The sequence below is a fragment of the Cavia porcellus genome, unplaced genomic scaffold (assembly GCF_034190915.1).
Source record: "Cavia porcellus strain 051 isolate PalLab524CR breed Dunkin Hartley unplaced genomic scaffold, mCavPor4.1 scaffold_12, whole genome shotgun sequence".
NCBI lineage: Eukaryota > Metazoa > Chordata > Mammalia > Rodentia > Caviidae > Cavia > Cavia porcellus.
Window position 1 is genome coordinate 84,207,397 of NW_026947495.1, and position 27,832 is coordinate 84,235,228.

A 27,832-nucleotide genomic window follows, 5' to 3' on the forward strand; every position below is an offset into this window, starting at 1 on the left:
ATTTGGTAAACCATCATTGAATGTTAGGTTTTATGTAATTTTTTTTTGTACCAGGAATGGAACTCAGAACCTCATACTTGCCAAGCAGGTGTGGCAACACTGAGGTATATCTCTGGCCTATGCCACCTTTTAAGCCCTGTGATGAGTCAATTTTCAGACTTTGGCAAGTCCTATTCTCTATGGAAAGACACCCCCAGCAACTGAATGTGTGTTGTGCTTCTTTTCTGACATGTTATAAACTTATTTATAGAAATACAGGTCTTTACTTAATGATAATGACAATTAAAAAACACATTTCTTAAAAAAATACATATATCTTACTGGAAGTACAGGCTCTATAATAGACTGAGATGTTCAGTATCTGCTGTATTCATATGGGGCTCGTGCCTCAGAGTACGCTGGGGGAAAAAGTGTGGCCCAGTGTGGTGGAGAGGTGCTGGGACCTTGCAGAGGGCTCGTGGACGTGTGGGTGTCATGTGCAGCCTCTGGAAGGCATGATCACAGGCCTCTCTGAGTGTGTCAGTTCTCCTGAGAGCAGGCTTATGATGGAAAACCCATCCCTCCACATGCCCGGCTCCTTCTGCATGTGGTCCTTTTTCTTTCTCCACCAGGCTGCAACCCTGCCAGGGTCCTGCGCTAAGACAGGCACATGTTGTGGAAACTCCTTGGTCACCAGAAATCTGAGTCAAGTAACTCTCTTTATAAGTCACCTAATTGTTATAACAACAACAACAGAAAAAAACAGAATGAGATTAACCATTTTAAACTGCTTGAGATGCTGCTACTGAAATCACTGATCTGATTTTTTTCTCTCAACAGGGTCTCACTATGCAGTTTTGGCTGGCCTGGGGCTCACTTTGTAGTCCAGGCTGGTCTCAAACTTGCAACGATCTACCTGCCTCAGTCTCCCGAGTGTTGGGATTGCAGGAGTGCGCCACCATGCCTCGCTTATTGATCTAATTTTTTAATTAGAGATATCCGAACAAAGAATTGCCCAAAGCCTATCAAACAGTATGTTCCTACTTACGGAGTTCTTTAACACAGTCGCTGACAAGCTGCTGTTCCTTCTCTTCATAGGTAAAAGTTTCCGTCTTGATATCACAAGCCTTCAAGAAAAAAGTGTGTGTAACAATACCTTCTAACAGTTTTACAGCAATAACCACAAAAAGCTTTGACATTTGAAGATTAGTGTATCACTTATAAAAGAAAAAGAACCTATTTATCAAGCTTTATCTACCACAAAATAAAGGCATGAAAATGGATGTGACAAGCATCTCTCTTGCTTCACCCAGGACTTACACAAACTTATGCACACCCTGTAAGTTGTATCTCTGTTGGATGAGCCTGTAGCTTCGGCCCAATGTTCCTTGTTTAAACATGACTTCCTTGATTTACCCTACTATTCAAGCTCACAGAAACTTGCAACTTTCTAACACAGCTCATCTCTCAGTTATTTAGCTATTTGTGTAGACTCCACAAGATGCACATCTCCTGCTGTAGCTATCCTATCTAACAACCTATTACCCACTTTTCAGTGGGTTCCAGGTAACAGTGGAAGGTACAAAGTTCCTTGTCTGCCATCCCTACCTGGAATGCTATCATGTTTCATCTCAGTACTCTCTGAAGCACAGTTTTATAACCTCTGCTGTACAGGAATCTCAGTACTACCTGGACCTGAGTCTTACAGCCTTTGGAATAAGGAAAATAAGAATTGAATTGCATGTACTTTGGACCGAAGGGCCCTGTTCTCTTCTTCCAGTTCCTTTAGCTTTTCTTGAAGCATATCCAATTGCAGTAAACCCTGAGATAAACTAAAGGACTCATTAAACCGAAGAGGTGTAGAACAGCTAGAATCAGTTTCACTCTCTTCAGAAGCAATGGAGACAATTCGAAGTAACTCTTCTTTCTTGGACAGCTCATGTTGCAGCTGATTAACCTGTTCATAAAAAGTGCTTGATTAAAATGTTCTTTATCATGCATTTGCTACATATAATATAGCTTCTAATTTATAAAACATTTTTTTACCATGAAAAAAAGATTTGAATGACTCTGGGGGACAAGCGCTAACACAAGAAAAACAGTCTGGATACTTCCTAGGCTTCATTTTAGACCATTCACTCAAAAATACAACTTTTCCTATAGTATAGTATAGTATAGTACAGTATAGTATAGTATAGTATTGTATTGTATTCATACTCTTAATAAACAGGAATATAGCCAAAAAATCTGTACTGAAGATGATAAGGCTACAACCACAATTGAAAACAAAACTGAAAAACTAGCCAGGCGTAGTGGCACAGTCCTATAATCCCTGCACTGGGAGGCTGAGGCAGGAGGATCGTTGAGAGTTGGAGACTAGCCTGGGCTACAAAGTGAGTTCAAGGCCAGCCTGAACTGCATAGAGACCTTGTCTCAAAAAGACAAAAACAAAACAAAGCAAAACAAAACAAAACACTGAAAATCTTTTCAAGAATCAGAATAGACCTACTTTAAATTCTCATCCTCGGAGCTTGCATCTGTAAATTGCATATAACTGTGCATCTCTTCCTAGGTGCATTGATTTTAGCTTCAGGGAATAGGTGTTTTCAACATAAAAGTCTAAATACTATCAACCATAATGTATTTATAAAGTAAAACTGACACCAGATAAAAATAAATCAGAAAGTTTGAAATGTAAACATTCAAGTTGACAATAAGTTAATTTTACTATATACATTTTTGATAAGGAATAAAAGATTTTCAAAACTTTTCTACCATTTGTTTTTGTTTCTAAGTAAAGATACCTTACATTTGGGTACTTATTTTTTTCTTTTTAGTTTATTTCCCCCCTTTTATTTTTACTAGGTACTTATTTTTTTAAAAAATAACTTTAGGTTTGGGGATATAGCTCAGTGGCACAGTGCCTGCCTGGCAAGTGTGACATCCTGAGTTCCATACCCTGTACAAAAAAAATTTTAAATCAGATCACAAAGTACACAAAAAAGAGGTGGGATTGGCAGAGGAACCTAACTAAGCAGAATGCCACAGGCACTATGACACTGAAAGTCACCCAAATGATCTTCTATATAACTTTACTCTCTACTGTTTAACTCAATGGCTGCCAACAATTCAACAGGTATTAGTGTTACTGACCTACTGTCACCATTTCAGGGATGCCTGTGGAAAAGACCTTTCCCACAGCATGACCTAATCATCTTAATCATCTTATGGTATGAATGTCACATCCAAGGCTTACTTGATCAAAGGCCTGCCCCAACTGCTCCTCCAGGGTTTCATTCTGCTCAGATAAGACATGATTCCGCTTTAAGAGAGCTTTTCCAATTCGAGCAGCTAGCTCCAGGTCACGATCTCTCTGTTAAAATATCAAATACACCTTTACTTTGACAGACAAAATTAGATGGCAATTTAGAAATTCTGCAGTCAATTTTGATGCAGTCAAGTAATATGCTAGAATGCACCAAGACTCATTTTAATGCTGAGATACTGCAAATATGGCCAGGTACAGTATTTTAACAAATGCTGGTCAAATGGATGACACAATAATTATATATGCAAGAAGGAATCTTTCTTGACATCAAGTGAGATTGTCTTGATTATCATATCGTAGGTATTAGAACCCAACAGCTCAACCTTTAAAGTTTTATAACCTTAGGGAATTAGGAAACCAACATCACACACACACACACACACACACACACACACACACACACGGCAACACTGACTTTAAGGAGTGGGGAAAGTTGGGGCTATCGTTCAATGGCAGAAGTGCTTAGCATTCTGGAATTCACTTTGCAGCGTACAGACAGACACATACACACACCCCATGTGTAGGAAGCATGGCAACGACATAGAGTGAGGTCTTTACTTCATAGGAGCCAGGTGAATGGTGGAAACAGTTCCATCTAGGGCAAGCTCACATGTAGTCAGAGCCTGTGGTTTAGAAGGCAACACAGTGGAGCACTCTGCTGATAACTGATACGAGAATGACAATATGAAATAAAACAGGAACAAAAAATTTGACTTTTTTATTCCTTCTGGTACCAGGAATCAAACTCACAACCTTGCATTTGCCAGGCAGGCACTGTGCCACTGAGCAATACCCCCAGACCAAAAATGATATTCTGAGGTTACAGGATTTGGCCTAGACTACAGAGCAGGAACGACAAAGTTGGTATGGCACAGAAGGCCTGCAGGGAGGCCGTACAGGGTCTACTAAGAGTTACTTGTTGGGTAGATGGACACTTGGCAAGGGCATGAGACCCCCTGTGACACCGTAACCACAATTTTATTTACAGGATGAAAAACTGTCACTCTACATCTGCTTTACAGATGACTGTGGGTTCCACTTATACAACCACTGAATGGATAGAGTTAAGCTTTTCTCCTCCCTCTACATAGCACGTGAAAATAGGTGGATTATCTCTGCACTGCCAGGCCATATACCTCATTTAGTTAAGTGACACACATGGGAATCATTCTGGGAGCTGGGAGGAAAGGACAGAAGTCCACACCACAGAGAAAGTCTTCTATAAGGTCAAGTGAAACTGAGTATAGGAGAGTATCTTGACTGCCAGTTTTACTAATGTACATGTTAAAAATGTTATAGATACTTGGGAGGCTGAGGCAGGAGGACTGTTCCAAGTTCAAGACCAACTAGGGCTACAAAGTGAACTTGAGACTGGCCTGAACTAACTACACAGTGAGACCCTGTCACAAAAAGACCAAAAAAAAAAAAAAAAAAAAAAAAAAAGTCACCGACAGGGTGAGCTCAAAGAGTGCAAGTTGAGAATAAACACAGGTGCTGCTCCCACCTGCCCACCTGCAGGTACTGGTCTGCAGTGGAGTTGCAGCTCTATCGCAGGGACAATTTAAAACCAATTATCTTCCCTAGGAAAGGAAAGCCAACAGTACCATATCAATCAATCTTCCTATCATCTATAATTTCACTATGAACTTCAGGAACCATCTACCCTGGAATGCCACTGTATCCCAGTTGTTCCAGCTGTGACTACCTTATACATAGTAACACAGATCACACACCTTCATGACTGATATATAAATTTGACAGTTTACAAATGATCTCCAAGTTTTTATTTTTTGTACTAGAGAATTAAAACGTGTTCCTACCTCTGCCAGGAGATGTGTAACCATGTCGATGTCATTGTATGTTTTGGTCATCTGTTCAACCCTGTCTGTGCCTAGAACTAAAACAGTTAAAAACAATTATTTACAGGCCTCAGAAATAATAGGTAGTTTAAAATATTTATAAAAACTTTAAGATAATAATGACAAAAACTTCTGGCTTTTACCAGAAGTAATTTAGAGAAATAAAAAGGTATGAAAAAAGAATGGATTTTAATGTATTAGACACTCAGGAAATAGACCAATCACTACAGAATGTACATCGCATGATAAATCAGATGACCACAAAGCAGTCACCTCTTGACTACCTTCCTCTCCTCTGGAAGTGTAAGAAATTTGGTCCACTCACATCTGAGAAAGATAGCTGAGAGAACAATGCTTTATATTCTCATTGAACCTAGAGTTACTGAAGACTGAGTTAAAAGACAAAAAAAATTAATTGGAATTCTCCTAGGATTACCTTGATCACATAAGATCATCTATCATGGGACCTAATGCAAGCAAGGAACAGAACTTGTAAGCCTTTTTGTCATTGTTTTGAACCATAATCTTTTTAAGCTTAATTAAAAATCCTTTATGTGTATAGTAATATATAGTATACTAATTCACATCTATATTTGCTATAAAGTAAACCATATACCATATTATTACTTGTATAATTTAAGCCCAGAATTTTGATACCTTGAAGTTTAGGTTATCATCGATGTATTTAGATAAAATTAGCTCAAAAAAAAGAAGAGTAAACATAACTCCATAGCACCCTTACTTGTATCTCCTAAAGCTAAAGCTATATAACAAAACTCTTTTGACTCTGAACACATTACAAGTTACTCAAGTGTGTGCATGGATTTGTTTGAGTTAGATTCATAATAGTTTGCCCGAAGTGTAAAAAAAGGCTCTGAAACAGAAAAGTTGAATTCATTTATTTCAGTGAGCTTGACTAAGTCACCTAACTCTTCCCAGATTTACAATATGGAAGCAAGAATCTTGCTGTTAAGATACAAGGTCATTACGAGGATAATCATACCACAACAAGGCATCTAGTAAACTGCTAAATACCACACAGCAGTTTATAGTTACTGCTCCTTAAACACAACTGGTAGGTATGGAATGGCTTTGAGTCTATGCTCCCTGTAAGGAGGTCACTGAACTAGCAGCGCACACTATGACTGAAGTCTTCGATAGCTCCTCAGTCCCATGGTAACACTGTAGGGTGCCCAAAGACTGCAGGGACAACTCTTCAATATCCTTTATTCTTACCTCAGATTTAGTTTTCTTCCTAGCACAACTAAAATGCATGTAGGGATTACCCACAGTTTATTAGTAACTTATTTCCCATTAAAAATAAAATAAAATGCTGGCTCAATGGTAGAAGGAAACAGATAAAGGCCTAAACTGAAAATACAGAGTTTTTAAGAATAAGCTTCTTAAGCATTTTTACTCCAGAAGAATTTATATATTTATAAGACAAGAAACTGGCTCCTTAATCTAACCACAATGTTAAGAAAAGAGGTGTTTGGGTGAAGGAGCTGACAAGCTGAATAACATGGCAAGGACAAAGGGTCACAAATGAAATCAGGCACCATCAGTGCTTTCTTCGACTTCTACTTCAATAACACATTAAGAGGGAAAATCAAATCAGTATGTCAGTGCTCTAAACTAATTACAGAAAACCAGCTAATGGTTGCAAAACCAAAAGTAATCAGGAGCAGAGGCGCTCAACTCCAGATTCAGGATTAACCATCTAGAGCCGCCTCAGGACTGGGGTAACAAGAAGAGTCCCAGGTGTTATGATGTGCAGCCCAGATGAAAACCACCAATCCAGGGCTAAATGACACCTGAAGCAAGACCCTAGAGCCCTAGACTCAGACAGTCTAAAAGGACATGGCACAGCACATATGGTTCATCAGAGTGAGGGCCAAATAAACTGAGTATGAGGGCCAAAAACTGTGACCGTAAGACACTCATGACAAAAGGGGAGAAAAAGGACACTAACACAGTGAATAAATATGTAGAATGAAAACATTTTAAAGAGGAAAAATGAAAATATATCTCCTATTACTAATGCTCTCCATTTGTCACAGTATAAACACTTAAGTTATCTAGTTTAATGATTTCATTTTCTTTCGTGAAAATCTTCTCTGAGAGGATTCATGTGGCTTAACTAAGTAAGCCTTAGTGGCACACTAAGGATTTTAAAATACAGGTGATAAGGCCAACTCACCATAGTCAGAAAAGCTATGGCTCTTCCTACCATGCTGCTGTTTCTACCACAGCCACCCTAAGATACAAAAGCTGTCATCTAATGAAACACCAGAGTGCAGTACATATATGAACACGTTATAAAATAGCACAGAACTCAATTTTGCTTTATAAAGTGGGAGTATAGCTATATACACCTGCATGCAATCAAGACTGGAAGAACAGATATTAATATGGATGGGCTTTTCTATTTCTGATGCTACTCTGGATTGAAACCAGGGCACTTTATTACTAAGCTACACTTCCAGCCTTTTTTTAAGTTTTGAGACAGGGTCATACTAAGTGGCCCAGAGGGAATTGAACTTGCCATCTTCCTGCCTCACTTCCCAAAGTGCTGGGATTACAGATGTGTACCATTGCAGCTGGCTTTCAACTATTAGTAGTGGTTATCTCTGTGTAGGAATTATGGTTGATCTGTTGGTTTCTGTTTTTTTTTCCCCCTTGCTAGTTTTCCACGAAGAAAAAATGTTTCTGCAATTGGAAAGAACAAAACAGTAAGTCTGTTAAAAAGGCTTCAAATATAAGTAATGAAATGAGTTATTTAAATAGTTATTATGATAAAAAAATTAGTGCAACCATAACTGTCCAATTATTGTTTTATGTAAAACAGCCTAAATACTATTAAACCCCAAAGATTTGCCACTGCAAAGCTAAAGGCTTGCTCTTTGTCAGCTCTGCAGTGCTCCCCCTTGTCAGCGGTCTGATACAGACACATTGTCTGTAGGACTCCAAAAGCACTCAGGGAAAAATCTCACAGCTCTCCTGGCACTGAACACAGTAATTAAATGCTGCAGAAGCCATGGACCAAGACTGGCCAGCAGGCTGTCTTTATTATGATCAGTTCTATCAAAACCTAACAGTTCACAGCCGCTGAAGTATGTTAAATTGTGCACAAATAATCAAAGAATCTTGCTTATTTCTACACACACTTTTCTAACTCTATAGATTGGGAAATGATAAACATTTTTATAGAACAATTTGTCACTTGATTTCTGAAGGTGGTTTACTAATGTTTGGAGAATCTAATGTTTCTGAAAACACGGGCTGGGTAGTAGACATGAGCACTGTACTGATCCTTATTTTATGCTTGATCCATGCTTACTTTCTTACACTATGTCCAGGAGCACCAGTGTCACTTCATTCTGCTTGTCATTTACAATAGTGGTACATGACAGTTCCTTCATATGTCCCTTTCCAAGATATGGAGTTTTTACCACAATTTCTTCATTTTTAAAAAGAATTTCGGGCTGGGGATTTAGCTCAGAGGCATAAGTGCCTGCCTTGTAAGCAGGCAGTCGTGAGTTCGATCCCTGGTACCAATAAAAAAACAAAAAAGACAAAAAAAAAAAAAAAAAAAAAAAAAAAAAGCTGCTTTTGAACTAAGGAGTAAAAAAACCCAAAATGTGTAAATTTTGTTGTAAAAAAGAGAGGGAAAAAAAGAGCTCTAAAGGATACAATAGCAAGTGTGTTTAGGGGTGTTAAATAGCTGACCATATTAATGTTTTTGGTTGGATCATTGAACACAACTGTTTGCAGTCTCACTGTTTGAATGTCCACTTTGTATGCTTTGATACTGTGATTTGCGCAACTATCTCTAAGATGATAATGTGTAATCTATTAACTGGTGATTTCTTACTGTTTTTTTTTTTTTTTTTTTGTAGTTCTATATTACTTGTACCCTTATACCGCTTTGTTTTGTTTTTTCTCTTTTTCCTTTAAAAAAAAAAAAAAGAATTTAATCATTACTTTCTAATCTTTCCATAATAACCCAAACCAAACCAAAATAACAACAATAACAAGAAAATAAAACACAGACACTTCCAACATGCACAGTAAAAGCTGCAATAGCTCCTGAAAATGACAGACAGGGTGAGTGGTTTCAAGCTGAAGGAATGCGGCTCTTCTGCTATAACACAGAAGACAGCGCTGCAGTACAGAAAACTGCCTTCTGAAAAATGGAGACAGAGCAAAAGGAGACCAAAAATGTATCCAGGCAGGCTGTCTTTCTCAACAGGGACGCTGGGAGAAGTAAACCCTGAAGACAGTGACTGAGGGACAATTTCCCTAATTCTCCCAAAGAAGGTACAAAGCCAGGACATAATATGTAGGTCAGACGATTATATGGCAGATGTATCGAGGCACACGCTTAATCCTCTTGTGGAATCAGCTGAGGGCTAAATCTGCTAGCCTCTCGGACCTGCCTGACATTTAACACTTTCTGAACACTGTCAGTCATACTTCTTTTCATGCTAGTACAAACTGATAATTTCTGAAGGTAGAATGAGGGAAAATGTATCAGTGAAGCAATAAATCCTGTAAGTGTATTTACCTGTAGAATTGTACATCCTTCCTAATTCCTTTTCTTCAATTAATGTCTCTGTGAAATAGCCATTTGCTCTGGTCTACAGCACTTTGCATCATTGGTTCTCGAACACAAGTGCATATCAGCATCACAGGGAAACACAGTAGTGGAGCCTAGTGGGTCCCAGCCCTGGTGCATCCCACAGTGTGGCTTTCTAGCAAGTTCTCAAGTGGTACTAATGGCGGGGGTGGCACAATTTGAGAATGACTGCCTGAAATAAAACTTGTAACATCAGTCATTGTCCCTTTCTCTTTTTCCTATGCCATAGAGAATAGTCCTAGTAACCTTTTTTTCTCAAATAACACCCACAAGCCTATTTCTGACCTTTTCATCAATAGATGGTACTTCCTGTTCTGTGTGTTTGGAAGGCATAATTCGCCCCCACAGCTTGCTGTAGCGCTTGCCTTACTGTAGTAAAATGAGGAAAACCCTGGATGACCTGTCTATGTGTAAGCATTCCTTGAGCACCTTAACCTTCATGAGTGTGTATAGCAGTACTGCAGTCACTATGGTCCAGGTAACTTCAGAGAACTTTCCCCTTCTTCATTCATATGAGGTAGGTGCCAACTTCAAAGGCCACCATGTTTCCTTGTAACTTACCATTCTCTTCTGACAGCTCCTTCAGCTCCTTGGGCTCCACAAGGGTAACGTGCCTATCCTGGGCCACCTCTTCTCCTCAGTTATTAAAAAGCAGGTTAGTGAACACACAGATCCACCAGTAATGAGGGAAGGAACATATGGGCGCATGTAGGAAGCTGGGGCCAAGCCTTGGGATGGCCCACCGGGGGTGTAAAGTTATCCAGAGTCACAAATGTGCAACTGGGGGACAGAACACTGTGGGAAGAAGGGCCCAGGTACAGCTTAGCAGCATGGGGCTAGTTTTGCAGACGTGAGGTTCTGGGTTGGATCCCTAACACAAAAAAAGAAAAAGAAAGACAAAAAGGCAGACAGACGGATGGACAGAAGGAAGGAAGGAAAGAAAGTGAGAAAGAAAACAGAGCAAAGAAGGTTCTGTGTTTTTGCTTTTTAAACTTTGCTCAATCACATGTACTAATATAGATAAGAATTAAAAATAAATAAAAATAAACCTCGCTCAATTCCCTAAGTAAAGTAATCACTTATCTTTTATATTCATAAGAAGTATATTCATAATGTGGCTTACTTGATTAAATTAAGTCAAAGACTTAATGTCTTTAAAATGATAGTGAAATTAAAATATAGTGCAGAGATAAAGTATTAGTGAACCCTTACTTAGTTGCTTCATGCTCTAGATCCATCTCCTACAGTTTCATTTTCAAATTACTGAAGCAAAAATAATACTGGGAAACTATTGGAAGAGGACTTTTTCCCAGAAGTTGGACGTATAGGCTTGTATTATACTATTAATCTCAAGTTTAAAATCACTCCCTGAAACACTGGGTGTTTTTTATAGTCTTGAAAAGTAGTTTAGAATTTTTTATACCTTTTGTTTTCTAGTCTTTTTATTTAAAATTTCATCCTAAAAGTAACTCCATTAAAGCATGATCCCAAGACATGTAAGTGTTAGCTCTACCTTCCACCTCCTGCCATGTGTCTTATAGGACCAAGAACAAGCAGGTGGTTCTTTTTGTGTGATTTATCAAAATAACAACAAATTAAGTTTATCCTAATAAAACTGCAGTTTGACAGTTTTTCTCAAAATATTTATAAACTCAAAAAAAGACAAAAATGGAAATAAAAAATATTCATTTTAAAAACATCTTCCAGAGGGGCTGGGGATTTTAGCTCAGCGGCATAAGTGCCTGCCTTGCAAGCCAGGCAGTCGTGGGTTTGATCCCTCGTACCGATAAAAACGAAAACAACAACAACAACAAAAAAATCGTCCAGAAATCTGAAGTAATTTCTCAAAACTAAGAATTTAAGAAAATTTTGAAAATCTTAATTTAGCTTAATTCAGTTAATTAAAAGAAATATTAAGGATACAAATTGTTTTATTTGAACTTCTTGATATTTCAAATCAAATTTAAATAATGTTTAGAATCCCCCTCATCCTCCAACTTGTAGGCAGTAAGTTCTAGAAAACTATAAGAAAAGCCAGGTATGGTGGTGCACGCAGCATCCTGGAGGCTGAGACAGGGGAACTGGCATGAGTTCAAGACCAGCCTGAGCTACACAGAAAGATCTTGTCTCAAAAAACCACAGAGAGAAAGAGTGAGCAAGAAAGAAAACTGTAAGAAATAAATAAATTCTAACAGTGCCTGGTTCTAGGAAACTACCACTTAAAGCAAGCTAATGATTACTATGAAAATCAACATTGCACAATAATCATTCTGGATTAAAAACATGGGAGCATTTGCTGGGAAAACGTCAAGGACCTGGTGCAAGCTCATATTTAATTCAAATGAATTTCACAAACACACCATTGTTAAACTTAATATGTTAGAACAGTACTATGCATACATTTTTATACTGCAGTAAAAAAAGTAAAACAAGTAAGTTTAGTCTTAATGCAGATTTTTGAAAGGAGAATAAAGTGGAAACAGGTCTTTATATTTCAAAGGTTAGCTCTAATCTTGTCATTTCTGACAGCCTGGTGTGAGATCTATTTTGAGGACAATCCAGTTCAGTTCTCGCTGAAACATTCTCTCTGGATCCTTCTGCATTTCTTGCTGGGATAGTAAGAACTACTATATCTAAGAACTCTGGTCCTTATTGACTGACATAATTTCTGTGACCATATTAAATAATGGAAAATAAATGCCAAAAAGGGTACCAAGCTATTGGAATTATACATGGTGACAACTACATAGGGATATTAAAATTTCAAATAATTTCACTAATTTTTTTTGGTACTGGGGAATGAACTCACAACCTTGCACTTGCCAGGCAGGCACTGCCACTGAGCTATAATTCCGGAGCCTATTTCACTAATTTTTTAAAAGTTCTTTTTTTTCTTCTCAGCCTGTAGAAGGTATCTACTACAAGATGGAAGAAATGGAAATGTCCATGTATGTCTGCAACCCTGTTACTCAGAGCTGCTGGGATGATAGCCTTCTTGTACTCAGACAACACTGGCTCTCCCTGAAAAAACAGTTACAGCACCAAAGCAGGCAAATGCCAAACAATCACCAAGTGTCAAAAGTCTCAAAAGTCATAGTCTTTTCCCCTGGACAAACTCTAACAGGGTAAAAACACTCACTCATGTATCGGAAAGTCTCTTCGGCAAGCACTGGGGAGAGGGCATCAGATGCATGCTGCGGCTGGAGTGGCGACTGTGCCCAGTCCTGGTTCTCGTACAGAAGGAGTGAGTCCACCCTTAGCTTGTACTGGGGCAGCTGCTCCTCCAGCAGGTTCACCAGTTCCACTTCAGGGAGGTCCCCGTCAGAGCAGACATCTGGGGGAGAGCACACGTAAATGAATCCTATACATTTCAGTTTACCAGGCCGTGCCAGAACTTAGTTTTTGAAGGAAGAAAACCAAAGAAACATTAGACAAGATCATTCCTCCACTGACTGCTGTTCATCTTCCTCTGGATTTCTTTGAAAGGAGAACTTCTCGAGTAAAAATCATGCCACAAAATTTATACACTATCAAAAGTCTGTTGCTTAGTGACTATGTTTTTAAAAGTTTAATATGAATTGGAGCCAATTTCTTATCTCTTCTGTATCTTATCTCTTCTGTATTTTTTGTCTGTTTGGTTGTTTTTTTTTTTTGAGATATAGTCTTGCTATGTAGTAAGCCTGACCTTGAACTCACAATGATCCTCCTCCCTCACCCTCCTGAGTTTATCAATCCTGCCTACTTACATTGTGGGCAGGAGACTGAGGGGGAGCAAGACAAACCAACCAGCAGAAAACAGTCAATTCAAAAGGGGCAAAATTTAATGAATTTTGTGGAAAAAATTTTCAAAATCTATAAAATTATGTACATGTATATATAATGTATGTTTTATGTACATATAAAATTATGTATATGTATGTTAGATTTTCTAACAGTAGCTAGAAAGTCTAAAAAAATTAATGTCTACAAAGCATTGATAGAAGTACTTGAGGATTTTTATTTCAAAGATGTGGTATAATTAAAGGCTTAAGTATGTGAGAAGAATATTCACAGGAGGAAAAAAATTGCTTCTTCCTAAAAATCTTCCCTTGCCTTCAGATACATTGGCTAGGACACAGGTGATTGTCCTGGGCTCGAGTCCAGGCTCTACCTGTAACATGATGCCATACTGGATGAGTGACTTACCTCTGAGCCATTTTTTACTTGTAAAACAGTTGTGACATTACTGTGGCACTAATCTCCATGGTGGCCGCGTGAATTAAGTACGATAAGTCCACAAAAAATACTCATACTTGTGAACAGTGCCTGGTATGCCATGCAAGTATTAGCTAAATGTTAGTTATCTTCATTATTCATTAGTGAGTTTTTAGACCTACCAGTCAAATCAAGTCTCAGGCTGCTGGGGATGGGGATTTAGCTCGGCGGCATAAGCGCCTGCCTTGTAAAGCAGACAGTTGTGAGTTCGATCCCCGTTAACGATAAAAAAGAAAAAGACAAAAAAATAAAAAAAGTCTCAGGCTGCTGTAACATCTACAGAACACACATTCTAGAAGGCATCTCAGAAACTGCCTGTCCTATCACCCAGAGAAGCTGAGTCATGCAGGTGGCTGACTTCCTGAAGAGCACCAGGCTCATGAGATTTCCTAATCAGCACCATGCCCACCAAAGCACAGGCTTCCCCTTACTGCTGCTCCCACTTCCTCCCAAGACAAAGGACAAAGGGTGGCCACTTGTCCTAGAGGACAGGTTCTTACACATCATGCTTCTAACAGGCCATATTACTTTACAGATTTACTTCCTCCAGGTGTTTGTTCTTATCTATTGTTCTATTTTTCATTCTTTTTTACCTGGGTACCAGGAATCAAACTTAGGACCCTGTGCTTGGCAGGAAGGTGCTTGTGCTGCAGAGCTACATCCTCAGCTCCCATTTTTCATATTTAATATAAGAAAGAACTCTGGGTTTTGGTATCAGAGCCTGTTCTAAATCTGCTCCCCTACTTTTTTTTTTTTTTTTGGTACTGGGGATCGAACTCACAACCTTGAGGTTGCCAGGAGGCACTTGTGTGCTGCTGATCTAAACCCCCAGCCACACCACTCCTCCACATTAATAGTTGTGGATGTTAGATGCATGATTTACTGTCTTCATTTCTGTTTTGTAAAATAAAGAGCATCATTTACCACACACAGTACCAGTTAGAAGGAAGTAGTTACAAACACCCAAAGCACGCAGGATAACACTTGGCACACAGAGGGGCTCGCTGAAGGCTGTTCACATCACTATTTGGTCACTTCCACACTGTCACAATTTTCCTCTCGATGTGTCTGGCTTCCTGTTTCTAATACTATCCATCATCTAACACCTTCCAAATTTAGCCATTTAAAAAAAGAGGGTAAATGAGGGACATATCTCTTTTAACATGCCTAAAATAGTAAGACTTAGAGAAAACACAGGACGTAATTATCTACCTTTTCACTTTTAAGAAATGTGGCATTTACTTTGTGGATAGCAAAAAGAAACATGCTCTAACTCTGGCAAAGGAAACAAACTTTAAAAAGGTAAATGTTTAGTACTGGACATTAACTTGTTAATGACGACTTAAAAGTCAAGGATAAAGAGGCAGGCAATGTCAGCAATCATTATTCGTTCAGAAGGCGAACAGCGAGTGGCTTCATAACACAGATATAGTGTTTAGGTATGGCTCTAAAGGAGCTCTCAATCCTTGACAGGTCTCTTAAAAAATAGTCCTGAAAACACATTCAAATTTTATTACTACTAATTCCAAATGATTGCTTAATTTTCTTGCCACATATACATGGCATTACAATACTTGCAGGAAGAGAAGGTGACTATCAATACATAGAAGCAAAAAAAACACACTACTTGATGTTCAAGGGTATGAAGGAAATAAAAGCACAAAAATTATGATGTTGGGTTAAAAGAGAAGCTTTAAGTATTAATGAAATTCTATGAAAATACAAGGTCATACATTCCCTACTTCCAAAAGATAATTTTTAAAAATTTATTTAAAGAGAAACAAAAAAAATACATGGAAATTAAAAAAAGGGTAGAAATAATACAAAATTACAGAAAAATAAACAGTAAGAAACCACCAGTTGATAAGTTACATATTGTCATCTTACAAATAGTTATTCAGGTTATAAAATTAAAGTATGTAAACTGACATTCAGATAGTGACACTGCCAACAGTTCTGCTCAATGATCTAACAAAAACTTATGGTTATCAGTCCTACACACTTGCTTTTTATCTTAAAGAGTGTAAGATTAAACATATCAAAACAGAACAAAACAGTTCAAAAAGAAATAATTTAAAGAAATACAGATTTCAAAGCAAGTCCACTGGAGATCTTCACAGTTTATCTAATTGTCTGTAGTTTCTTCCAAAGTTGTCCCCATCTTCACACACATTAAATACATACTGCATACTATAGAACTAATCAAATCATTACAGGATGATGAAGGCTTCCAAAAGATAATTTTAAAAATGAATGTACAACCCAAATTTAGTAGACTGAGCTAAATATTCTTGACACTAGCTCCTTCTATTTCCAACATACTATTTATTACTCGTTTGTCTAAGCTCAACAACTTCCTTTCTACCACGCCCCCTTCAAATGTCTCTCCCATATTCTTGCTTCTTTCCAGTTACATCATCTCCATTTTAGACTTAGAATGTCCTTTTGTTTCTCTTGAACGTGGCTTCAAAACTCGTTTGTCCTCACTGTAATCAAATCACCCTCCACACTATTATACTGTTCTCCTACAGAAGGGTAAGAGGTCTAAATTTTATCTTGAGAGAACAGAAAAATCCCACTGAATATTTTGGACAATCAGTAAAGACTGTACAACGGTCATGCCTACTGGTAGTGGGATTAAATTAATGTTAAAATAAAGCAAGTCAGTGTAGGGTCTAGAGACCCGCATAACAAAAATTAGATACAAACCTCAAGTGCCAGGAATATAGCTCAGTGGCATAAGTGCCTGCCTGGCAAGCATGAGGTCCCGAGTTCAGTTCCCAGTACACACCCCCACAAAACAAAACAAAACGAAAAATACCCAACAACAACCTCAAAAAGGTAAATCTTGTCAGCAAGTCTGCCAAAATAAAATTTGACACTCTCCCAAGAAGGCAATAAAAATCCACACCTAACAATGTAGCAGTCACAATGTTCAGCATCCCAAAAAAGTAGATATGCAAATAAGCGATTTGAAATCCATAATCAGAAGTCAAGAGAAACTGACTCAGTTATTGTGGGGGATGAGGTGTCACTTTGTAGGCCCAACCCCCTCTAACCTGCAATTTACAATAGCCGCCCTGGTATGCGAGAAGGAGGTAGAATAGGAATGCCTGTTCTCAGTGAGCCCTCACCCTCTGGAATCCATACTGTGAGCTGGCTTTGTTTTGCAGAAGTCTTGAGGAAGTGGCTGGCCACCCTTTGTGACACTAACAGCAGACAAATTAACAACATTCTTGAGCTAATGAATTTCTTCCTGGGCTAGAGAGGTTATGAGAACTGGTTGTGATTATTTACTTCACTTAGATAGCTTTAGAATAAACATTGTAGTCTGTCACGTTGTAGCTTGCCACAAAGAATGCCTTTTCACTACTTAATTATCTGGGCTCTGTGAATTGATCGGGTTTACTATATATGAATCCTAAAATAAAGATTGTGCGTGCAGTGCAGTGCAGTGTAACGCGGTGCAGACAGCAAAGGTGTCTCTCCTGTCTTTCTTTTCCAAGCGCTGTACCCCCCGTGTCCCGACAAGGCGTGCGTGTGTGTTTACCTTGCCCGGAGTTCAGAGTGCCCTAGACACTCACGACAAGTTATGACACAGATGACAGAATTAATAACTTTAAAACAGCTCTTAATTAGTATACTCAATGATTTAAAAAGAAAAGATGAACTTCATAAAAAGAGAAACAGAAGATATATGAGTTTTTATGAAATCTGGACAGAACTGGAATACAGCATCAAAAACGAAAGATCCTCTGGATAACATCAGCTTTTTTCCAGAGAAAAGATCAGCAGGTTGAAGACACAGCAAGGGAAATTACCCAAAGGATGAAGAAAAGGGTAAAAAAGGTTGGGGACAAAAACTGAGAACTCATATAAGTGACCAACAATCTAACATGCATGCAGTTGGAGTCACAGAACAGGAGAGAAGTGAGACCAGAAAAAATATCTGAAGAAATAATGGTCCAAATTCACCAAATTTAATTACAACTATAAATTCATAGTTCAAAGATGCTCAACAATTTCAAGTAAGATAGGCACAAAGAAAACCGTATTAAAGGCAAATTACTAAACACCAGCAATAAAGAGAAACTTAAGAGCAAAGAAAGGGCTGGAGATTTAGCTTAGTGGCATAAGCACCTGCCTTGCAAGCACACAATCATGAGTTTGATCCCTGGTCAAAAAAAAAGAGAAAAGCGACATTAGAAACGAACCGAAACTATTCACTGGACACAGGTAGAAGACAAAACATCCTGAAAGAGTACAGAACAATAGACCAACTCAGAATTCTGTATAGTGAAGGCACCTTTCAAAAATAGGTGAAGTGCTGGGGATTTAGCTCAGCGGCATAAGTGCCTGAGTTCGATCCCCGGTACCAATAAAAAGGAAAAAGACAAAAAAAAAAAAAAAAAAAAAAAACCCAAAAAACAAAAACAGGTGAAGAGATTTTTATTTTCAGTGTAGCAAAAAACTGTATTCATTGCCACATGACCTATGTTACCAGGAATGTTAAAGTTCTTTAGGCAAAAAGGATACCACGTGGAAATTTCAATTTCCAAAAAGAAATAAAAAGTGACAGAAGTGGTAAATATGTGGGTAATGTAAGCTTGTCTCACAGTTTGTTCAACTTACAGTTAACTTTTAACGCAGAATTTAAAAAAACAACTCTCCTGTCCCTGAATCAAGGCCAGCAGCTTCCTGATGCTGTTGGGTTTCTAGCAGGAGCCTAAAGAGATGTCTTTTTATGGTCTGTTGGCATTTCAGAACTTGGGCAGTGAAATGGTCAATTCATTAGAAAGAAACAGCTTGAAGCCACAGCACCCTCCCCCCTCGGTGAGTGGCTGAGTGTGGCAGGCAATGGAGGCCCAGGATGGGAGCCATGCTGGGACCTGGAGCTCCGGGAAACCAAGCAACCCCCCACCCCGCCTGTTTTGTTTTGTTGAACTTCAATATACATGAAAGTATGGCCAGCTATTTTGAAGAGGAGAGACTCTATGCAGCCATTAGTGACTTACTGTCCCGTTTTGAAGACCTAAAATGTTTTCCTCATTCTGTCTGGATCAGTTTTATACTATGTTGCTTTGTATGGATTCTCTGTATGAAGGCCTGGACAAGTATTTGGAAGAAAACAAGAGACAGTATGATAGACAGTGGAGATCTCAGGTCGTCTAGCTTTGAAATTTACATCTCTTACACTGCTTTCTTATGACCTATTTTGTTCTGTTTTGTTGTGTTTAATTTTACCCCCTTTAAAATAAAAAATAAAAAACAACTCTGGATCTGGGTAGAGTTCTGAATTCAGAATTTTCTGATTTTTAGAAAAACAGTACTGTACTTAACTGTGTGTTACATTAACATTCCTAACTTGTTTTGCAGCAGCATCCCACACTTAATATATTAATACATACTCAGCAAACATAAATACTCTTACTTAGGAAAGTCTACAAAAAGGCCACACAAGTCAGGTCTTACAGGCGAATGAGTTTTGTGTCTCCTGTGTTCTTCTCATTTGGCTTTGAAGATAAAGCAGAAAGGCCCTGCAAATCATGCGCCCCTGTAAACCTCAAGGGCCTCTCATGTGCCAGCCACTGTTGTCAGGTCTGAAGGGCATACAAGCACAAGTAACTCTGTCTTCGCGCTCTGGAGATAAGGAGGTCCAAGTGACGCAGTTCCTGCCTACCAGGCTTTAGTGACCACACAGGAATCACACACAGACAAGGACTGGCAAACAAAGCAGACTCTGAGCCTGGGAAAGGAGGCCAGGGGTGGAGAGATTAATTCAGTCTGTCTTTGAGGATCTCAAAGGGGAGGGAAGGCTTGGTTTCTCACAGCAAGCCACACAGACCAGACCAAGGTGTCTAATCCTTGCCTTGCAAGCAACAGCACTTTAACATTATCAAACTTACCAGTGATGCTCTCCGAGTCTCTATGATTGCTGTTCATGAGGTTTTCTTCACCTCTTGGTGAAGTAAAAATGTCATTCTGGGACTGATTCATGCAGGATCCTTTCTTGCTTTGGTTGAGAAGGACAGCTTTGGTATGAATCAGAGCAAAAGGGATCCATCAAGCCATTTGATAAAGAAAAGGAGGTGATCATATGGACATTTTCTTTCAGACAGATTTTCTCTGATGAGCCAAATGACACCTGTACCTGTGCTCTCATGTGATTATCATTCCTCGGACGGTAATGACCTAAAAGAAAAGATCATGTGATTAGAATTCAGCATGCTGTTTGACAGGTCAGTGCTGAAGAATGTTTTCTAATGATACAAAACAACAATGATATATTTCAGAGTAACTATGCTGGATATGAGATCAGAAAAAAAACAAGATATGGTCTATGATTCCAATTATATAAAAACTGTATAAAGAAGTCAACTTATTTATAGTGACAGCAGATCACAGACTCCTTGGGGTTGGGAGATACTAAGGCATTAAGAGAAAAGTTTTGGGACTGGTGAATAAGGTCATTATTGTGCTTGTGGTGATGGCTTCAAAAGTGTACATATACATCATATGTGATCAAAGTGAACAGCTCAAATGTTCACAGAATTGCTTACCAGTACAGTCACTTAAAAAACAATTAAAATTCAATGTTCAATGTGATATAAAAATGAGATACTGTGAGGGCCATAACACATGTGGAATTAAAACATATTACCTTAACACAAAGGCAGGGAGGGAAAATGGAGAATCCTGTTGCCTGAGGGCAAAGTACGAAAACTTACAGGTACAGCTATGCTATAAACTGGAAAGAAAACAGTAAAATAACTCAAGAATTATAGATACTAAGCTAACTAACAGAAATCAGAGTCTCTGGCCATTGCTGACCCTCTGGGTCACCTAGGTGCCATGTACACTGTCTGACGCTGGCAGCATCTTCTGCTCTGTACCTACAGGGTGCTAGCAGAAACCTTCCTCCAGGCCTCCCTGGGCTGTAACTACCAAGAGTGTCTCCTGTTGTCAGGCTGGATTTTAGAAAAGAGGATGACCTAACTGTGTGTTACAGGAAATGTCCTTTAAACATAAAGATTCAGATAAATTAAAAATACACATGTACCTCTAACAAGGCATTAGCCAGGCAAGGTGACACACACCTGTAATGCCAGCACTCAGAAAGCTGAGACAGGAGGATTGCTGAGTTCGAGGCCAGCCTGAGTCTCAGGTTGTGTTCCAGGACAGCCTCAACATATGGTCAGACCCTATCTTAAGAAAACTACATACACACACACAAAAAACCCATAAAATGTCTTTATTGTGTTCATTTAAATGTTTCTTTATTTCTACTTGAAAAGAGTAAGAAAGTGATCTTCCCTGAAGTACACCACCACTGACATAACTGAACCAAATCTGAACAGGGAATTCTGCCTGCAAAGAAGGTGGGGAGTCATGCTTATTAGTTAGACAGCTGACTATATTCACTTCATTGTAGTCTCTATGTCATGCAGAATCTGTCAGAGACTTGTATGTTACAATACTCTGGAGATCTGGATTTTAAATACATTAATAATGTAACATAAATATAGATGTAATCAGACTAAAACTGGCAATGCAGATATAGGAACAAACTTGCTGGTGTGTTGTACAGCATCTAGTTCACAGTCAGCAAACCACTATCCACAACCAATCTGCCCCGCACCTGTTTCTGTACAGAGAGCTAGGAATGATCTTTGTATTTTTTAAGGGCTGGCAGAAAAAAGAACTATATTACATGTAAAAATTTTGTGAAATTCAATTTTTGGTGTGTATAAATAAAAGTTTATCTAAAACATGGACACTCATTTATTTAAGTATTGTCAACTGGAACACTTTTAACTGCTTGCTTTCATGTTAAATGGTAGCCTATAGCAATTGTGACAAAGACCTTATAGCCTGCAAAGCCTGGAATATTTACCATGTGATTGTTTATAGAAAGTACTTTCCAATCTCTGATCTAGGTTAGTAAAGAATTCAGTTATCTCATAACCATCTGAATAAAAGTTTTCCCAGATCAACTGCATAAGTAGGCCCGTCTCTTCCACATCTGGATACTGTCATCGGAGTACTACTTTCAGAGTTAGAAAATTACTGCAGACTGCTTCAGTTTATATTCATTGCAGGTGTCTTTGAAAGTTACTTTCATTTTTTAAGAGGACATATTTATTTATTTTTAATTTTTTGATACTGGCAATCAAACTCAGGACCTTCATGCTTGCCAGGTAGGTGCTGTGCCACTGAGGTATATCCGTGTCCCCTAAAGAAAGCATTTTTAAACAAAGTAGTAAGTTATACAACTTTCTTGTGAAGAGGGAAGAAAAGGATGGAAGGAGCTAGAAAAGACAGGAGGAAATAAAAGATGGGGAGGAAGGTGAAAAGGGAGAATATTAAATACCTCTCATTCTGTACTAAAATGATTTTTAATAACTGTGGCCCTTTTAATCATATTTTAATCAAAGGCCACTGTGAATCTAATGGTAACCTTGGGACCTCTTTCTACTGTTATACACTAACTGGTTTAATCTTATACGGCAATTTATATTTTTTAACCTCCATTTTTAATGTTTACATATATCACACAAGAGCACAAAAATGTATATAAATTTTGACTTTGTATTCCATTTCTTTGCTCAAGAGAACAAACTGCTTTTAAATTAGCTCTAGAGCCTGTGCTATGATTTGATCTGAATTCTTGCATAAAAGAGTCAAGAAAAGCTGGGTCTATTTTTAAAATCATGCAGAAAGAATGTGACTTCTAGGGCATAGGAACCTATTCCGCCTGCACTGGAACCAAGTCAGGGTGCATGAGTGCTAGAACTTTTTTTCTGATCACATTGCAGAAAATGTCTTGGCTTAAATCTGAACTCCTAGCAGGGACAGTGTGTGGAGCAGTGGAGTCCAGGACACTATGCTATGTATCTTGGCGTTACCCAAGTCTTTATTTTAATCTTATTTACTACTTTTCTGACCTTGAACACATTATTTAACATTTCTAAGTCTCATTCCTCATTGTCAAGATAAAGGTACTAATAACTATTCCTAAAAGAGTCAAATATAAGGACTGAATAAATATGAAAATTCCTAGCTTAGTACTTGACATGCAATAGATGTATATCCAAATGCTCATTCTCTTCAGCTTCTCTGTCTTTCTCTAAAACATGGTGCTTTGTTAATTTTCTACTGCTGTCACAACAAGTACACAAATGTAATAACTGAAAGCACCTTTTCTTGCAGTTCTGGACCAGTACTAAGGTGTAGGCGGGGCACTGCTCCCTCCCTCTGGGGTCCCTGAGGGAAACCCCACTCTGCACTGTCTAGCTCCTAACTTGTTTACCTGTTCTCAGTCCCCGGCTCAGGGTCTCCTTACCAACTTCCACACCAGGAGCACAGTGTGTTCAGATCTCTTTCTCTGTGTCTCCTCTCACAGCATGGCCACCTGTTGGGATTCTTTCTCTGCCTCCTTCTTATATGGTTTAAAACCCAACCAGATAATCCAAGATGATCTCCATCTCAAGATCCTTAACTTGGTCACATCTGCAAAGCGCCTTCTGTGAAATTTTACCGGTGCTGGGAAGCTGGAGCTGAGTATCTTGAGAACCATTATTCAGCCTACCATAAGTGGTTAGGAACATGAATTCTGAGCAACAGTGCCTGAATTTGAATCCCAGTGCCATCATTTACTGGCTGTCCGATCATGGGCACATTACTTGACTTTGTTTCTTCATCTGTTAAACAGGCCTAATAAGATCAACTGTATGTGGTTATGATGGATTGTGGGAGAAAAACCGCATCTACCTCAAAGGGCCAAGGGGGGAGTTACAAGTTAACATATGTAAAAGTCTTAGATTAATGCTTTAGAATACAGTAAATGCTCTGTGAGTTTTAATTAGTATGATTTCTTATCACCACATATCACTTTATTATCATTATCATTCTGCTACTGTCCCCTCATAATGTTGGGCTACCAACAACTGCTTGATGGCATTTTCTCTCAACTTGAGAAGTCACTTTACACTGCCATCTGACAGTGATATTTATAGCCATTAATCACCTTCTTTTTACCTCTTTGATGTATGAATAAACAAAAAAGCACAATGAGTCCTAAACATACAGGAACTAAACTTTGACAAGCACGAACAACATACTTTCAGCCTTTCCTAGTTAACATACACATTTTAAGGACTTCCCTCAGTGCCACCTACTTTCTTTTGCTGGATGCTTAGTCAAATCATTTTAGGAACAACTGCTGTTTAAAAAAGAATCAATAGGGGCTGGGGATTTAGCTCAGCGGCATAAGCTGTCATGAGTTCGATCCCTGGTACCAAAAAAAAAAAAAAAAAGTCAATAAAAAAAAAAGAGTCAATCAAGCACTCATATTTGAAAGGAAGCAGGCTTTTGTAATTCACACACATTTAGAATGAAGTAAAGTAAAACAACCAGGTAACTTATTTTAACAAGAATAAGACTTAAAAAGAACCACCAAAACAAGTCACTGATAGGAATACTGCAGACAGAAACAACATGGCTAATTACTTAGTCTAGCTCAGCTACATAACTAAATGGTCAACAATGAGTGACTAAATATAGGTCCTGTGCTAAGAAGAATTGCTACTTCCTTAAAACAGGAAACTATGGACAAAACAGCCTTGTTGAAAAGCCTTCAGTAACTCAGGGAAATGTCATCTTATAGGAATGCAGAGCACAGAATTACAGTAAATGCAGTAGTAACTTCATGAAACATTTACACTGAAAAACCTATTTCAAAATTTTATTTGACAATCAATACTTTGGAGTCTCACTTGAATCTTAAAATAAAATAAACTCATTGTGTTCCTACATTAAATAGGTAAAGTCTGACAAAGACTTATTAACTGTAATGCCACTCACTATACCACAGGCAGTTTACCAAAACCCCCAAAATAATCTAAAACTCAGATACTGAGCCCAATAAAGACCCTCACAGCTTCCATGTAAAAGCTGGACAGGTGGGAGATACCAGCACCAAAATACAGGCTGGCAAAACTCACGTGAGCAGAGCTCCTCACGGGCTGAAACCACAGAAGCTGCGCTATTTGCACACCAGCTATTCTACTAGCACACGTACGAAGCAGCACAGCTGGTCTTCCAGAAATCCGTCTCTCTTTTTAAATTGTCATTCAGTTTAATGATCAGTAGCGTCTTCAGAATATGAAGTATGATGGTAGCTCTACTTACAAGCACACTGGATTCCAAAAGGCTGTTAAATTCATCAGTTTAAATGTCCAAAGCCAAAAGTGAGTTTTAGGATTACAGGTCAGGTCTCCTACTTGATCTATTTGGGGCTCTTTTTGTTTACAACAAACGTTTGCTGAAGCAGGCAATCTTCCCTGTCACAATCTCCTCCAACAGAAGGGAGTGGCCTCTGGCAGCCAGGGGATCCAGCCAGAGTGTCACCTGCAGATCAGAGAAGGCCTGGAGCTATGATGCCTGCTGTGTTTGGAAAGCTTCCCCAGCAGCCTTGCTGTCCACTGTGAGGCCCTTGAGGTCTTGAACTCCAAGCCGCCACTTGAACAGACCTCAGGCTAAGCAGCATCTGTTCATGTTAACAGCCTCCTGTCCCAATTATCCTTATTGTCCAGTGATAATTTAATATGCACAAATTTTACACCCTTTAACTTGTATGACCAAGAACCTGTAGCAGTACAGGGACAAAATGAGATTGGCAATATTTGTAAACTACACACTTGCAGAACACACAGCACACAAACGCATCCCAGTAACAGCAGGGGTTGAGCTGACAACGACCATGTGTGAGGCACAGCAAGCCAGGGTCCCTGCCTGGGGACAGGGACTATGCACAAAGCTCAAAAATCACAAGGTTCTAGTGTAAGTGTGTGCTGGGAAAGATCTGAAAAGCTAACCTACCAGGCAAGGTAATCTACCAGGCCTTTTGCTATGCATTCAAAGGTGTAATTTTAAGTGTTGTTGTGCTTGGCATTTAGTTCCAAGCCAAACACTAAAGGTTTGAAGAAAAGTGCAGCCTAACTTCCTGTTGGTAAAAGATAATGAATTTATGTTCCTTGAAGCAATCCCACCAAATTACTGAAGTAGACAGGAGTAGTATGTCTGGGAAGAAAACAGGTGGCTACTGATACTGAGTATCTGTGATTCATCAAGACCTTTAGGTAACTCGGCATCATGCCCTGCTGAGCAACAAAGAGGAAGAAGGCTTTCTTAAATTTACAGAAGACTGTGGCGTGTATACAATCTTAGTAGCATTTTCCAAACTTTACCTTTTATAAGAATTAGGCAAGAAAGCAGGTTAGTCATTATCAGAAGTCATTGTGTTCAACACTGCACGTTTACATTCTTACCACAAAACAATGAAAGTTATCAGGCCCTAAATGTTAAATTTTACCCATCCAAAAAATCACATATACAGTGCGCTAGAGTTCAAAATACAGTGTCCAATAAAGGATGCTGTAAATCACTATCTTTGGATTTTATTTTCAAATTCTTAATACTATAAAGTTTAACATGGTAGCAGACATGTTTCTTTTCCCCATTTGGCCTTATAATGAGCTATACATATTGGTATTGAGAAGTTAAAAGTCATAAAAGTTAAACGGCAGCTACAATGCCTACAAGGTTGGCATTGCAGCAGATATGAAATAAACACATACTGTATAACCCATTTGTTTCTAATGATTTTTCCATTAGTGCCCTATAGTCCCAAATTAGTAATTATTAAAACTAAAATCTGTACTTGGTTAAAAAAAATAAGTCCTTCTATGCCTGCTTCCTCATTTACAGAAATGAGGACAATGACAACCCTACCTTACAGAGGTGTTATGCATGTTAAATGAGTTACTTATAAAACGTATGTCAAATACTTCATACACAGTAAGCATTATCTATGTGTTCAATATAATCAAAACGTTATGTAGATAAGGAGGCAAAATTATAGATTACAAACAGTACCATCTCGTAGTACCTGCTCATCTGGACACCGACTTAGAAGACACCCAATTATGATCAGTTCCTACCCTCTCCCTCTGCCAACAATTCTACCTGCAAGAAACATATACTGTCATAGACACATAGCCAGGCAACCTGCTCTGCGACTGCCACCCAATAGTAACCTGGGAGTTCTAACAATTATTTTTAGCGAGGGTAATCCTTTCTCACAACTAACCTCTAGTAGTAGATAACTTCCAAAAACATCCTATATTATACAGTACTGTACTTAAAGTGGTTGCCTTTGGTGTGTAGGCCAACTTGGAACACAATATGGGGTTAAATTGACAATTTTTATTTATTTTCTGAGACAGAGTCTCATTATATTCTTCATGCTGGACTTAAACTCACTAGATAGCCCACACTGGCCTTGAACTTGTGACTAGCCTCCTGCATCAGCCTCCCAGGTGCTGGGATTATAGGTATGCACCACTGCACCCAAATTTAAACAGGCAATTTAAAAAAACATACGAAAGTCCTATTGTTCTTTTGGTAGCTAACTTTCTATGTAATTATTATAGTATCCCTTCAATGCTTAAAGTTTAAACTTAGTGTGGACACATGAATTTTTGTTGGAGAAAAATGTATGTGGTAGATGTAGCAATCTCTATAGTGTAAACTGTGCAGGCACAGTTCCTGACAATTTTGCAAAAAGCCATATTGTTTTATATATACCTGCCTATTCTAAAGCTGTATAGAATTCAATTAACACAATGGAAAAACAAATAAAGCCTCAATACAGACATTTTCAGGTGCTTGGTTACCTGGTACTGCACACTTGGAGGAGAGAGGTGTTTCGAA

The 27,832-nt window shown here is 38.6% G+C and overlaps 1 protein-coding gene and 1 non-coding gene across 8 annotated transcripts in view; one reads left to right on the plus strand and one right to left on the minus strand.

Moving 5' to 3' along the window:
• The window catches only part of Trak2 (trafficking kinesin protein 2), a 59,070-nt gene that overhangs the window by 17,074 nt on the left and 14,164 nt on the right, over nucleotides 1–27,832 (minus strand). Inside the window, exons 1-8 of one of the 7 annotated variants that reach the window (XM_063259565.1) lie at nucleotides 25,250–25,466; nucleotides 19,966–20,251; nucleotides 12,945–13,139; nucleotides 10,367–10,441; nucleotides 5,128–5,204; nucleotides 3,236–3,352; nucleotides 1,727–1,936; nucleotides 1,028–1,106 (exon numbers count right to left, since the gene is read on the minus strand). In XM_063259565.1, coding sequence (XP_063115635.1) covers nucleotides 1,028–1,106; nucleotides 1,727–1,936; nucleotides 3,236–3,352; nucleotides 5,128–5,204; nucleotides 10,367–10,441; nucleotides 12,945–13,139; nucleotides 19,966–20,056 — 844 coding nt within the window. In that variant the 5' untranslated portion in view covers nucleotides 20,057–20,251; nucleotides 25,250–25,466. Of the gene's footprint in view, nucleotides 1–1,027; nucleotides 1,107–1,726; nucleotides 1,937–3,235; nucleotides 3,353–5,127; nucleotides 5,205–7,711; nucleotides 8,718–10,366; nucleotides 10,442–12,944; nucleotides 13,140–19,965; nucleotides 20,252–23,369; nucleotides 23,387–25,249; nucleotides 25,467–27,832 lie in introns of those variants that run through there. The other 6 variants (XM_063259566.1, XM_063259564.1, XM_063259568.1 and 3 more) reach the window with 6 other exon arrangements.
• Nucleotides 18,730–18,866, plus strand: LOC111755086 (small nucleolar RNA SNORA2/SNORA34 family). The gene has a single exon (XR_002789679.1). It is a non-coding gene; the product is annotated as a small nucleolar RNA SNORA2/SNORA34 family (small nucleolar RNA).